This window comes from Vigna radiata, chromosome 1 (assembly GCF_000741045.1).
Source record: "Vigna radiata var. radiata cultivar VC1973A chromosome 1, Vradiata_ver6, whole genome shotgun sequence".
Lineage (NCBI taxonomy): Eukaryota > Viridiplantae > Streptophyta > Magnoliopsida > Fabales > Fabaceae > Vigna > Vigna radiata.
The window spans coordinates 10,705,910-10,720,271 of record NC_028351.1 but is presented as its reverse complement, the minus strand read 5'-3'; the positions used below and the strand labels follow the sequence as shown (position 1 = coordinate 10,720,271).

The 14,362-nt window shown below is 32.9% G+C and overlaps 1 protein-coding gene across 1 annotated transcript in view; it reads left to right on the top strand.

The window, feature by feature from the left end:
- The first annotated feature begins 11,436 nt into the window (after window positions 1–11,436).
- Window positions 11,437–14,362, top strand: part of LOC106757374 (cysteine-rich receptor-like protein kinase 10) — a 3,549-nt gene continuing 623 nt past the window's right edge. Inside the window, exons 1-5 of the mRNA XM_014640037.2 lie at window positions 11,437–13,043; window positions 13,318–13,455; window positions 13,534–13,655; window positions 13,749–13,959; window positions 14,101–14,338. Coding sequence (XP_014495523.1) covers window positions 11,519–13,043; window positions 13,318–13,455; window positions 13,534–13,655; window positions 13,749–13,959; window positions 14,101–14,338 — 2,234 coding nt within the window. The 5' untranslated portion in view covers window positions 11,437–11,518. The remainder of the gene's footprint in view (window positions 13,044–13,317; window positions 13,456–13,533; window positions 13,656–13,748; window positions 13,960–14,100; window positions 14,339–14,362) is intronic.

The following is a 14,362-nucleotide window of genomic DNA, read 5'->3' as shown; positions in this document are numbered from 1 at the left end:
ACTACGTAACTCTAATTTCTTATTTTGAATGAGAATATGTAGGAGCAAGGTCAATCTTTGTCAGGCCGAAAAAGAAAAAAGTAAAATATTTTGTTTCTTTAGAGTGTTATTTTTGGGGATAGTTAAACATTTTGAAAACCACATCACTTTCGTGTATTTAATTAAAGGTACTGCCTTTGGACAGGCGCGGTAGGGTGTTAATACCTTCCCTACGCGTAACCGACTTCTGAACCTAGAATCTAATTTTCGTAGACCAAGCCCTATCATTTTATGGTTTTTCCATAGTTTTTCAGAATAATTAGGGTGGCGATTCCAAACTCTTTTTTTTTTCTAAACCCATCTTTTTTGTGGTTCGTCGTTTTGTCGCGATTCCAGTTGCGACAAAATTTTGTTTTATGTTTAGATGCAATTTCTCCCTACATTCAGACTTTCGCATCACCATATTCATGTTGGGTGGTGATTGTTTCTCCATACAATCTTCCATCTGCGATATCTATGACAAATCCTTGTTTTTAACGTGTTTAATAACATGTCCATCTAATCCTAAATCAACGATTGATGTTTATTTTAAACCTTTGATTTATGATTTGAAAAAGCTATGAAGTGGTATTTGGACGTATGATGTTTCAAGGAAGCAAAATTTTCTTATGAAGGCAACTTTGATGTGGACTATTAATGACTTTCAAACATATGACATGTTATCTGGTTGAAGCATGGATGGTCAATTAGCTTGTCCGCATTGCATGGAACAAACAAAGTCATTCATATTGACTTGAGGTCAGAAAAGTTGTTGGTTTGACTGCCATAGAAGGTTCTTGCCCATTGATCACATGATTAGGAGGAGCAGAAAGACTTTTTGCAAAAGACAACTTGAAAAAAATATGCAACCTCTTAGGCTTAATCCATCTAAAGTTTGAAGAGTGAAATATTTTCCAAAAGGCTACAGAGAGTGACATAACTGGATTAAAAGAAGCATTTTTTGGGATCTTTCGTATTAGAAGTATAACTTGTTAATACATAACCTAAATGTCATGCATATAGAAAAGAATTTATTTCACAACATCTTCAACACAGTCATGAATGTCAGTGCCAAGATGAAAAATAATGAAAAAGCAAGGAAATACTTATCTTTGTATTGTGCACGAAGAGACTTAAAGTTGAAACCCCAACATAATGACAGGTTATTGAAGTCAAAGGCAAATTACACTGTATCAAAAGACGAGGCTAAAATAGTTTGTCGATGGATAAAAGAGCTTAGAATGTTAGATGACTATTCTTTAAACTTTGCCTGATGTGCTAATATTGATAAGGGTAGTATTCAAGGCCATAGAACATTCCATTATACTTTAATATGAACAGAATGTCATAAATGAGCAAGAAGTGAACTATCAGGCTCGAGTATGATCACCCTCATAGCGATAGCCATATTTTTCTAAGAAAACCCCAAAAATCACGATGCATCTTTGATTTGGATACCTTGAGTGCTAGATAACAAGCCCCATCACTTGTTTTAACATCCCTCATAAAAACTCCAACTGCATTAACCTATAGAGGCTAAGAATAAAAATCATGAAGAAAGCCCACAAGCGGCACCGATTGAGAGCGGATAAACCTGCATTCAGAAATGTAAAAAAAAAAACAGCACGTTGAAGACGAGTAAGTGAAAATATATGGAGAAAGATAATCTGATGTGCTACCTCTCTTTCGATATACATTGGGACTTGAACCAGAACCATGAGATATGTATAGTTTCCCAGTTCAACGTCCTCCTTCAGAGGCTCCCATTTGTAATGCTTCTCAGGTCTTCTGCCGAAAAGCTTCACCAAGAAAATGCCAAGGCTCCCATATATGCGAATCACATCGCACACCAACTTTATGCTCAATAGAAAAAAAAAAGAGGATTAGGGTTTTTGTAATTCAAAAATTTAGCTTAAACAAAATTAAACATTCCTTACCAATTAACTATGGTACCAATGACGCATAATGATGGTTCAAATGAGGGAAAATTAGGGTTCCACTGCGCGACCTACAAAAGCTCAACGAGAGATAACCAAGGCTTCACTAAGGGAGAAGGAGGGCTCGATGAGAGAGAACCACGGCCAGAACACTGATTCAGTGAGGGTTGCAGTGAAAGAGAAAGAAGAATAGGTTCAGTGGTGGAATTGAAGGAGGATGAGTGGCTCGACACTTTTATGAGAAATAGCCGCAAGCAACGCGAGTGAGGACGAAGAAAATAGGGTTTGCGACTTTTAAGATATTCATTTTAAATAAATTTTTTTAATTAATTATAAATCTGTATAAACAATCTGTATATAATATATCAGTATATAATATTTGCATATAAATTGTTTATTACATACGGATCTTAATCTGTATATAATAATCTGTATGTAAAACACAATTTTTCTGTAGTGATATATATATATATATATATATATATATATATATTTTATGCAATGATGGTCTTATTTTACTAATTTGGTTCTTTTTGTTTGGTGTAGTTAAATCTCTAGTGGTATGTAAGTTAGCAAGATCATCAAGTACCCAAAATCCGTGTTGCTTTCTACATAGATGATAGAGGGATGGGTGAATGAGAAATATCATAACATTTCTCTCCTGAGGAGAGAATGAGGAAAACTGATCAAGATATCATAACATTGAATGCCAAGATTGGAGCCATTACAAGGGAGTCAATTGAAATTCGACAAACTCCAATCTTTAATGAACAAGCTACATGTGGTTATGATGAAGAAGGTGATGGTGCAACTGATGAAACACCTGCAGGTGGAGGTGATGAAGAAACTACTGGAGAAGATGATGAACACCTTGCAGATGCCTGTAACAAAGAAGCGGGGGATGAAGAACCACCACATGAAAATGACAAAGTTCTAGCCTCTCACCATCAAAGTGTTTGTATTGATGATGATAGTGATGATGAAGGGGAGGTACCATTGGCGATCCTCCCTTTGCGTAGTTTTGTTGGTGATCCAACCACTACTGTCGATGTTGACCAATTGTCCTATGTAGTCACCGTAAGAAACAGACAACATAGGTAATTGATGAGAATTTTATTTGTCATTGGTGAAAGGCGACCGTTTATGATTGAATAATATTTTATTTTTCAAGGTTGTATGTTAAATAATTGGGTAGAGCTTAAGCACAACTTCATGTCACAACTTCCCTTCCATGTGATGCTGCTTGTTATGAAGGAGGTCTTATCGATGAGTGGAAAGAGCATTATGATTCTATAAGTGCTAGGCAACTCGTGTGTAAAGATGATGCTAACATGCATGGTAGAATACTGATAGAGGAAATGAAGGTTCAACCTAGAATAAATCATTATGTTCTTACTCGAGTATTAATTCCTCATGCAATCAATATTGGTCAGGCATCTGAAAAGGATATTATGCTACTGTGTACCCTTTTCAATTCCATAGAGATTAACTGGGGACATCTTATCAGATATAGGATGAAAAAGGGCATTAAAGGACATTATCAAGCTACCATATCCTCATTTGATAACCATCTTCTTGGAACACTTTGAAGTCCCTAGAGATTTTATTACAGAAATTAAGACGAAACAAAGGATGAGATTTGAAGTTATAGGCTCATTTGGTTATGTGCAAAATCATGAGGGAATGCGGGTTCCCAAAGAAACCCTCCCACCCCCTAATGAACAGCGTGGAGGCGCATAACAGGAGGATAATCAACAAGGCAGTTCTTCTACAACACTAAATGATGTCATCAACTGCATCGAACAATTACAGACCTTCGTTGGTACAAGATTTGACGCCTTCGAAACGCGATTTGGAAACATGGACATGGCCATTGGGACAAGATTTGACGCGCTAGAATCGCGAGTTAGGAACATTGAGTAACAATAGCAGCACTTGCACAACAACTTTGACAACAAACCTTGTAGTTAGAATTGGTTGTTTAGAGTTATTTACTTTCATTGCGAACATTCAAGGATTATTGTGTTTCTACTTCAATATTGTAATGTTTTTAATACTCTAGTCTTATGGATATTTAAAGTTTTCATCATCAATGTTTACATTAAGCTTTTGCGAATTATTTATGATAAATACTTAAATCACTATACCAAGTTATAGAAGCTCGTGTTTAATGGACTTCGTATCAATAAAATGGAGTGAAAACCATTGGATTTATTTCAAAAAATTGTAGATTTTGATCATGGTCACCAAAGTTACCACAACTGGCTCTTGTAGTTCAAGTTTCTGTGCAAAACCCAGATTACACTCGTGTAATCGTTTACCAGGCAGTTGTAATCGATTACAACTGTGTTTTTTGCTGCACAACTTTCAGGACTTCAACTAAGTGGGTTGTATGACAACCATTGTTTCTTTCCTCCATGATGGGGTGCCGAATCATGACTTCTCAGCCTGTACTCACACTTAAACACTCAAATTTAGTAAAAACCATTAGAGTTATGTCAAAAATTCATATATTTTGGTCATGATAGCCTAAGGTACCATAGCTTACTCCTGCAATACAAGTTTCTGTACAAAACCCAAATTATACTCATGTTATTATTTACCACGCAGTTGTAATCGATTACAATTGTGTTTTTTGCTGCACAACTTTGAAGACTTTAACTAAGTGGGTTGTATGACAAACATTGTTTCTTTCCTCCATGATGGGGTGCCAAAACATGACTTCCCAACCTCTACTCACACTTAAACACTCAAATTTAGTGAAAATCATTGAAGTTATGTCAAAAATTCATAGATTTTGATCATGGTCACCTAAGTTACCACAACTGGCAGTACAATTTTTTGTCAAAACTCATAATTTACTCGTATAATCATTTATCAGCCACTTGTAAACAATTATCACTGTGTTTTTTGCTACAACAACTTCACCAATTGTGCTACGCTCATCATCTAATATACATTGCTTCATCTCACAAACATTGTTTCTTTTGTCCATGACAAACATGGTTACACAATGAAATTGGCCATTTTCTTTATTAACATTCCAAACAATACCTCATTTCACAATGACAATAACGAAGGAAATAACATTTCAATTAACATTAACAATATTTAACGGAAGCAAAGATGCATGCTTTATAACATTTAACAAAATAATTTACATTACACTTATTTGTTCATATATGTACAATGTTGTATGACTTTCTTTTAACAAAGCAATACAAATATCACTCACTTTTTAATCTAAGCATTACATTTCTAGTGTAAGGAGTCCTAAGCGCTCTGTTTTTGTAACGCCTTCGTGATCCGACCCTCACATGCGTCTTTAGAGGAGGTGGGTTGGTGTACATGCCACCCTAGGGAAACAAAGTCAGTGTCCATAGAAGGTTTTGCACAAGGCACACTTTGTCCACCATCATCTTTATTTCTTCTTCTAGCCTTCTCTTCAGCTAACTGCCTCCAGGACAACAACTCTCCTTTTAAGTTCTGTAATTAGATTTTCTTGCTCCTCTAAAGCACACGTAAAACTTTCTCTCTGTGTTTCCTTTTTTGTATCTTTTTGGGTGTTGCTTGGTCATCCTTCTTTTGTGGTGTTGGTTGTCATCCTTCTTATCCTTACTTGAAGCACCGACATCAACATCATCAAGACCCTAAAATTTGACAATATATATCATACTACCAAAGTTCAGTGAATATATCATAACATGGAAAATTCAAACAAGAAATCACATACCACACCCGTCTCTATAACCTGTTTTACAAGGTTGTTTCCCACATTTCTATTCATCCAATGCAGTATTCTAGGAAATTTATTTATTCCACCTTGAGGAGGAATGAAATGCTCACAAAACTATACCTAAAAAAATGTTAATCTTATTGCAAAACTGAAGTGCAGTTAGCTGATTTGTTTACCAAACCTTTGAAAATTGATAGGTTTGATTATTTGAAGTGAAGCATAGGAGTAATAGGAATAAATAATCTGACTTAAGGGGGTGTATTAAAAAGTATAAGTAAGTTTCTTTTGCCTTGACCGATGTTGTTATGACAACAAGACATTTGTTACATTGTTTGTATATAAGACACATGTACCGTTTTCGGTAATACAATTTTTTCAAAGTACATTCAGTGATAAAATACCTCCTCTGTTCTTTCCCTCTGCTCCATCAGTTATTGTGACCAGAATGATTCAGTTTCCACATGTTACTGAATCATTAATATTTTCAATTTGACTTCGCCTCCCTTGAGATGTAAATGCCACACAAACAGGTTAAAATATTTAAATTTGTTTTTAAGCATCAAAGTATAGGTGGTTAAATATATCTATTTTTTTTTCTAGTGATTTAGTGATCCAGAACTATTTTAATTAAATTAAAATTTGTATTGATCAAAAACCATTTTTTTAAATTAAATTTTGTTTAATTAATGACCAAATTAGCGAATGGTATTTCGGTTGTTAAATCTATTTGTAGTATGAGGAGGTGGCCAACCAATAAGGACTAAGGTGCGAGGGGAGAGAGGAGATCGGTCGGTAAGGGATGATGAAGTCCAGTTGTGAGGCTGAGCAGTGAAAGAGTATTAAAGACAACGTTAAAAGGTAATTAATGACATTACAAATGGTATAAATAGCTTTAATAGGTGAATATTACATAAGGAGAAACAAAAGATATAGTATTTATGAGCAGTTAATGCTAATCGTTGGGCCTAATACCTATAAATACAGCGTTAATGACTAGGTAAAACTACCTTTGTCTAAATATATTCAATTTGACCTTCTTGATACCCATATGACTTGAACGTCAGAGTGTTCCTTCCAGGTTACAACTGTTCGGTGTTGATGAAGAAACTTTCAGTAGACATTGGAAGTTTGGCGATTGAAGGAGAAACTTTCAGTCTCGGATCCCATAACCAAAACACTATTAAAATTTATATATATTTTTTCTCAATGTATTATAACTATACTTTTTTATAGGATAAATTATATAAAATCCTTTACATTCTACGTTAATTTCTACTAAATAATTTTTAATTTGGATCTTTCATCACTTGGAAGATAAATAAGTTCCTGCCAACCAAAGACATACAAATTATTATAGCTAACATGAGAATTTGTCTAGCATCTCAGTATTCAATGAAGCTATAAGACTATAAGATTAATAACATGTGGCAAGCAATGACTTTCCAAAAATATTTAGATAACCTTGATTTGGAAAGTGTGCATCTAATCCTTTTAACTAAAGTTTTATTCATCGTTATTTTTTATAAATTATTCAACTGAGGAGTTTTAGGAAAAAAAAATTTCATGTATAGTATATTCTCTTGCTTGCAATAAACATCGAAAAGGTTAGACAACATTAAGATTTTCGATTAGAGATTATTTCAATCTTTTATATGCATCTTACTCATGTCTCGTTAGTAATAAATATCTTGTGTCTACCTCAAAAATCTAAATAGTGGTATTAGAGCCAATACTCTATCTTGGTGTTCAACTAAAAAAAAAGACAAAAAAAAAGTCTTCATATGATAAGACCCAACAATAATTAAATTTAGAGAGTGTGTCTAGGTAAATGGGTTGGACAAGTATATCTTATTGTTGTAGAAACTTATAAAAAACCAAAGCCACACTTAAAATGATTAAAAGTATTACGAGTATAAATAAAGTTGATAACTATATAAAAAAAAAACTAAAATTATTGAGTTAAGATTTTAAATTAAAAATAGTCGCAATCTCTTATATATAAATTTGATTCGTGTTTTATTGTTATTAAATCTCTCTAATTATTATGTATTTATAAGGAAGAAGAACATTCTCTTGTTATGTTTTTGCACGTAGGACCATTCATAAATAAAAATTCATATAGTGTTAAGTTATGTTAATATCAATGGTCATGGATCCCATCAATTGTGTAGATGTCACACTTTGTCCACAAGATAGAGACTTAAATTGGAAGTCATCGATCCTATTTTTTCCATAATCTCACTCCTTATTAATAATTTTGGACATATATTTCATTTTATCTTACTTTGATTCACCAATCTCTGTCTTGCTTTTATTTCCTCACCATTGCAAGACAAAACCAATTTTCCCTAAAATGTGTTTTCATATAATATCTTTGTTTTATATTAGGAGTGTTCATAATAATGCATTTAATAAATGTAATATTAGTAATTATATGTCTCTTTCATAAGTCAAGTTGGTTCTCTTTGACAGAACAATTCTTGGTCGAATAGTCCATCACGTGCGAGTTCGTTAATTGGATGACAAATATAGAAATTCAAAGAACAGAGAAATTCATATTCTTTTTCCTTATCCTTATTGGTTTGTCAGTTTCGCAACCACTGAAGAGGAGGTTTTGTTTGATTTGTGGAATATTAATTGAATTACACGTCGGAAATGATATTTTCGAAATATTATAATCAAGAATATTGTTTTATTAAAAAAATATTTAGTTCATATCTATTACTTGTGTAATATTTTTGAAGTTGCCCTAATTTAACAATAATATATTTAAAAGATAAAAAAAAAAAAGAGATAAAATGGATAATGGTGAAAAATTAATCGTGTCTAAAATTTTTCTCTTCGTAATGCAGCACAAAAGGAACTTGGAAATTTCAATGACACCAAAATGTGGCATATCTCCTCGCTCGACGATGACCGAAGAATGCGTCTAGTCAAACATTAACAACCAATCTCGTCACCATAGTTACCTTTCAGTGGTCAATGTTACAATAATATTAGGAAAAAATCTCTTTAATAATATTGAGATCTGTTTTAAATATTTTTTTAGAATAAATTTAAACAGACAAATAAAATGGTGACATGTATTTTATTGTCAAAAAATTATTAAAAAAAGTTGTTAAAACATCATTGTCACACACATACTTTACTTTTTTACATTTATCTTATCTTTTTTTCTTTCTTAAAAAAATATAAAATTTTACATTTTTTTAACTACTTTTTTATATTCTATATTAAATGAATGTAAAAGTATGTATAATACTATTATTCTCAATATTATAACTTAAAAAGAATTACAACAAAATTCTAAAAGTTATAACTTAAAAGAGAATTACGACAAAATTGTAATTTTTTAAAAGTTAGGGACTAAATCATAAGAAAAGTGTAAGACCGATCACAAATAATAAATTATGGAGACACTAAAATTATAATTTAGCCTAAGAAAAATAAAACCCATTGGGTTAAACGTACGCATAAGAAAAATTTAATTAATTTCCCTTATTTAAATGAAATTATTCTCAAAAGACTTTATTTAATTCACTATGTACTCTCGTTGATTTGTTTTTTTAATATCAAATTCCAATTATAGAAAATGTAGGAAATAACATGCTTTTACACGAGATGATTAAAATTAAATCATGTTAGCTAATTTTCTTAATTAGCGAGCTCTTTTTTTTTACATTAATAATGTGAGAGAATATTATATTTTAAAATAGGTTTGCACCAATTAAATAATATATTATAATAGAATTTGTTTCAACTTCAAATTATTGAGATAATATCAATAAAAATATTGTCCATTATTAAGATGATATGAGGTCACAACCAAAATTTAGGAAAGATAGAGGAATCTTCAAGTTGGTATGATAAAAGATGTAAGGTTAGGAAGTTTATAGGAGGGCGATATATTGCACATGGTGGCAGGTTTTTTCTTTTTCACATTCTACATATACTTCTTTTGTATATGAGATAGGACAACCCACTTGTTCCTTTCAAATTTGGAATTATACGAAGATGTTATATTCAAAAGAGATCTTAAAGGATTAAGGAAGTAATGCGTATTTAAATTGTTATTAACTTCGATTCTTAAATAATGAGAGACTATTAGATGTATTAAAACAAATTCTTAGTTGAATTTTTAAAGGAAACTATAATTCATCTTTGGAACCATTTTGTCATACAATATATCTTAGTTCAAAAATTAATTCTAACGATATTATCTTAACAAACATGAGGTAAAAATTCTCGTTCCATTTGTGAGAATGGAAGAGGTTTTAAAGACAAACCATAATTTTCTTAATCATCAATTGGAAGGCTTTTTCTTATATGTCCAACCGTCTCACAAAATCAAGAATGATTTTAACATATTTTCTCTCTTAATTAATATTATGAGATGTCTTTTAAGAATAAAATTATAATAGAATTTTATGGACTTATGATTGACACATTTATAATTAAATGATAATATATCTTATGCATAAGCTCCATAAATAAACTTATCTTATATTATTTTGATTTTGCAGACTTTGGTCAAGGTAAAAAAAAAATTATATATCAATTTTATAGGAAATACTCGCTCAATTCTCTTATTCACTTATAAACTCATTTTACAATTTGTACTCTTGAAAATTTTACAAGTGCATCTTACGTATCAACAAATGCAATGTTTAATTAATAATGTTATCTTAAGATACTTTAAATTATGGAATTTAAGTGTACGAGATTTATGTTCAACAATAGAGTGTTTTGGCATGTTTTTTATGTTGAATAACTATTGAATTAAAATGACAATAAAGTTTTATACAGAATGTTTTCAATGATAAATATTTTCCAAAAGACAATATAAACGTGTAAGAAAGTCTAACCCTTGTTGAGCTTGACAAACTGGTAGGAGAACCAGAATAATAATTGATTGTAACATAAATAAAATGTACTATATAGTTTTTATAAAAACAAAATCTGTCTTATTTATTACATAACGTCTTAATTTTTCCAAAATTTATAGAATTTTTTGCAGAGAAAATTGTCATGTTCCTACATTGTTTCTGCTATTAACCGTTCGGTCTTGCTCTCTTCGTGTTTGGTTGTCCGTTGATCTAGGATACGTCTCCCGTTGGATTCGACCGGGTACCTGCTAATGACACTCCGATGCTCAAGTCAGTATTCGGTATTTTAGTAGCAGGGGTAGAGATAGAAAGAGAGTGAAGTAAATGTGCATTAAATTTGTCTACCTACCTCTCACTTTGACTCTTATTTATAGTTTTCTCCATGAGCCAATGATTAGTAGAACCTTAATTACGGCACAATTATAGGTCCACCAGGATTGATTTGGTCTTACCTTAATCATGACGATTTACCATACCTTAATCTGCGACCTCTCAACCGTCCGTCTAACTGGAACGCTTTGGTAGGAGATTAATGTGGTTTGAGCTCATACTCTTTCCACCTGCTTCACCGCCCGTCTATTGTGCAATCCCTGGTCGTGCGGTACAGTCAATAAAATCTTAAAATTCATGGAAAAAATCACAAAAATTAAGTGAGGTATCCCTTATATTTTGCACCACAAGCTAAGCTTTCCAAGTTTTATTCACCTTATCAGTTGACCTATCTCCTGGTTGACTAATTTGTATCCCTTTCATCTATTGAAGGATTAAAAGATTTTGGTGGACATGAATAATAATGCTTATAAAACTTCACAAATAACATGATAGAATATAAAAATACGACATGGATGTTTAAAATTAATGGATTATAAATAAAAAAATAGTTGCAGTAGTGACTTGCTTCATATGACAGTGCTCTGAACAAATTTTCTTACAAAGCATGCATGGCTTCATACAAGACTCTCATCTTCTTTATCCTTGTTAGCTTCCTCAACTTGGCAATCACAGAGCCACAACATTATACTCCACTCTACCAATATTGTTCCAGTGAACAAACCACCGACAATACCTCTCTCCAACTTAATGTCAAAATCCTCCTTAATAACCTGTCTTCTTTGTCCTCTGCCCACACGCAATACCACACCAATTTCTCATGTCTAAACCCCTCAGACTCTATCTATGGCTTGTTCATGTGTAGGGGTGACACTTCACCTCATGACTGTCAAAAATGCGTTCAAGGTGCAAAAAACAAACTATCCTCAGACTGTTCTCTGTCCAAAGAATCTGTCACTTGGTACGAACACTGCATGCTTCGCTATTCCACCAACTACTTCTTCTCCACCGTCGCCACAACCCAATGCAACACTGGCAAGGTCTTCTCAAACCCTGAAAGCTTCATGCAGTTATATTTTCTCACCATGAACCAAACAGCAGATGCAGCAGCACGTGCTCCTACGGTTAACAAAAATACCAAGATGTTTTCTACGAGGGAAGCACGCGTGTCTGATTCCCACAACCAGACCCTTTATTGTATGGCTCAATGCTCACCCGATCTATCACCCAATGATTGCAGAACCTGCCTCGGTGAAGCCATAAGAGATGTTCCAAACTCTCCACAATGTTCTGGGGTGAGACTTGGAGGAAAAGTTCTTTACCCCAGTTGTAACATTAGGTATGAATCTTATCCTTTTTATCTCGTTCCACCAACAAACCTTTCACCTCATCAGCTTCTTCCCGAAACAAAAACCTCTCATCTTGCAGATTTAACGTTTTCAAAAGACCCTCTTTATCTCTCTCACAATTGCTCCAGTAACAGAACCCTCGCTTCCAATAACACTTCACAGATAAGCCTCACCACCCTCTTTTCTTACCTATCTTCCAATGCCACCAAAAGGAAATATTACGAAGCTCATGTGAACAGCACAGTTTATGGCCTCTTCATGTGCCGAGCTGACGTTCCCTATGACTTGTGTGAAAAATGCGTCCAAAACGCAACACATCGAATAGCATTAGATTGCAACTCCCTCCAAGAGGGTATAGTTTGGTACAGCCAATGCATGGTTCGCTATTCCTACAGAAAATTTTTTAGAACAGTGGAGACAAGTCCTATGTTTTCGGAGCTGAATTTGACTCAAGGAAACGAGAAACAAAGTTGCTTCAGTGTTACATTAGCGAAGACGCTAGATAAGGTGGCAGTTATGGCAGGAGACAGTGATGAAAGATTTGGAAAATACTCAATGAAATTGAATGATCAACAAACCCTTTACACTCTTGCTCAATGCACGCATGATTTGCCTACTGACGATTGCAAGGGTTGCTTGGGAATTTTGATAGGAACAGAAATTCCATGGCCTTTTTTGGAAAGCACAGCGGGAAGGGTTCTATATCCTAGTTGCAATATCAGATTTGAATTTTCCCAGTTTTACTTCGACAAAGTTCCATCTGCAAGACCAGTTAATCTCGAATCAGGTTATATAATAATATATTTTACATGACAATAAAAATAATGTTATATGTAGTAATTGTATAAAGCTTCTTCACAAAATCACTGAATTACTTTCAAAGATTATAATACTTTTGAATGATTGTGGTTTCATGTGCATGAAAATTATCATAAATAATACTTGTCTGGAATTTTCTACAATCTAATGCTAAAAAATTAACGTGGACTAACCACAAACAACCATCTTAAGTCAACGTTATCAGTAGTCTATAATGGCATTTTGTGACTTGTTTTATGCAGGAAATAAAAGAATCAATGTACGAAGAATTATATTGATTACTGTGCCCACAATTATTTTGATGACGCTCATCTTCGTGGCTTTTTATTTTCAAAGGAGAAATACAAGAAAGAGCCATGCGACTATTCTCAAGGAAAATTGTACGTGCTGTAAAAAGATTGCTTTCACTGATTCAAGAAGTATAACAACTTACTTAACAATTTGATTATATTTGCTAGTTGGTCATGAAACTGCCACTTTGGAGCCCTTACACTTCAATTTGACAGCAATTGAGTTAGCAACTAATAACTTTTCCAACGAGAACAAGATAGGAAAAGGTGGATTTGGAGAAGTTTATAAGGTAAAAGATCGATAATAATCTTTTCATTTGGTAAACATTTGAATATCTTTAATGTTTTTAATTTACACGTACGTAAAAATGGGTATATTGTAGGGTATTCTTCCTAGTGGACGGCCAATTGCGGTAAAAAGGCTCTCAAAAAGTTCAAAACAAGGTGTTGCTGAGTTCAAGACCGAAGTTTTATTAATTGCCAAACTTCAACATAGAAACTTAGTAGAATTCATTGGCTTTTGTCTTGAAGAAGAAGAAAAGATACTTATTTACGAATATGTGCCCAACAAGAGTCTTGATCACTTTTTATTTGGTTAGATACTTTCAATCTAAAATTTTCTAGTCAACGTTTATATTCATCCTTATATAATCTCTTTTGATTAAGTTGATTTAGTTTCATCTATATTGCAAATTAAGTTTCATACTTAGATGTTTCATTTACACTATTTTGCAGATCCTCAACCACATAAATCATTAAGTTGGTGTGAAAGATATAAAATCATTGGAGGTATTGCACGAGGAATTGTTTATTTACATGAACATTCTCGACTTAAGATCATACATCGTGATCTTAAACCGAGTAATGTTCTACTTGATGAAAATATGACTCCAAAAATTTCAGATTTTGGCATTGCTAAAATTATCGAAATAAGTCAAGACCAAGAAAGCACAGATTTAATTGTCGGAACATGGTAAGTTGATAATGTTCATCTATT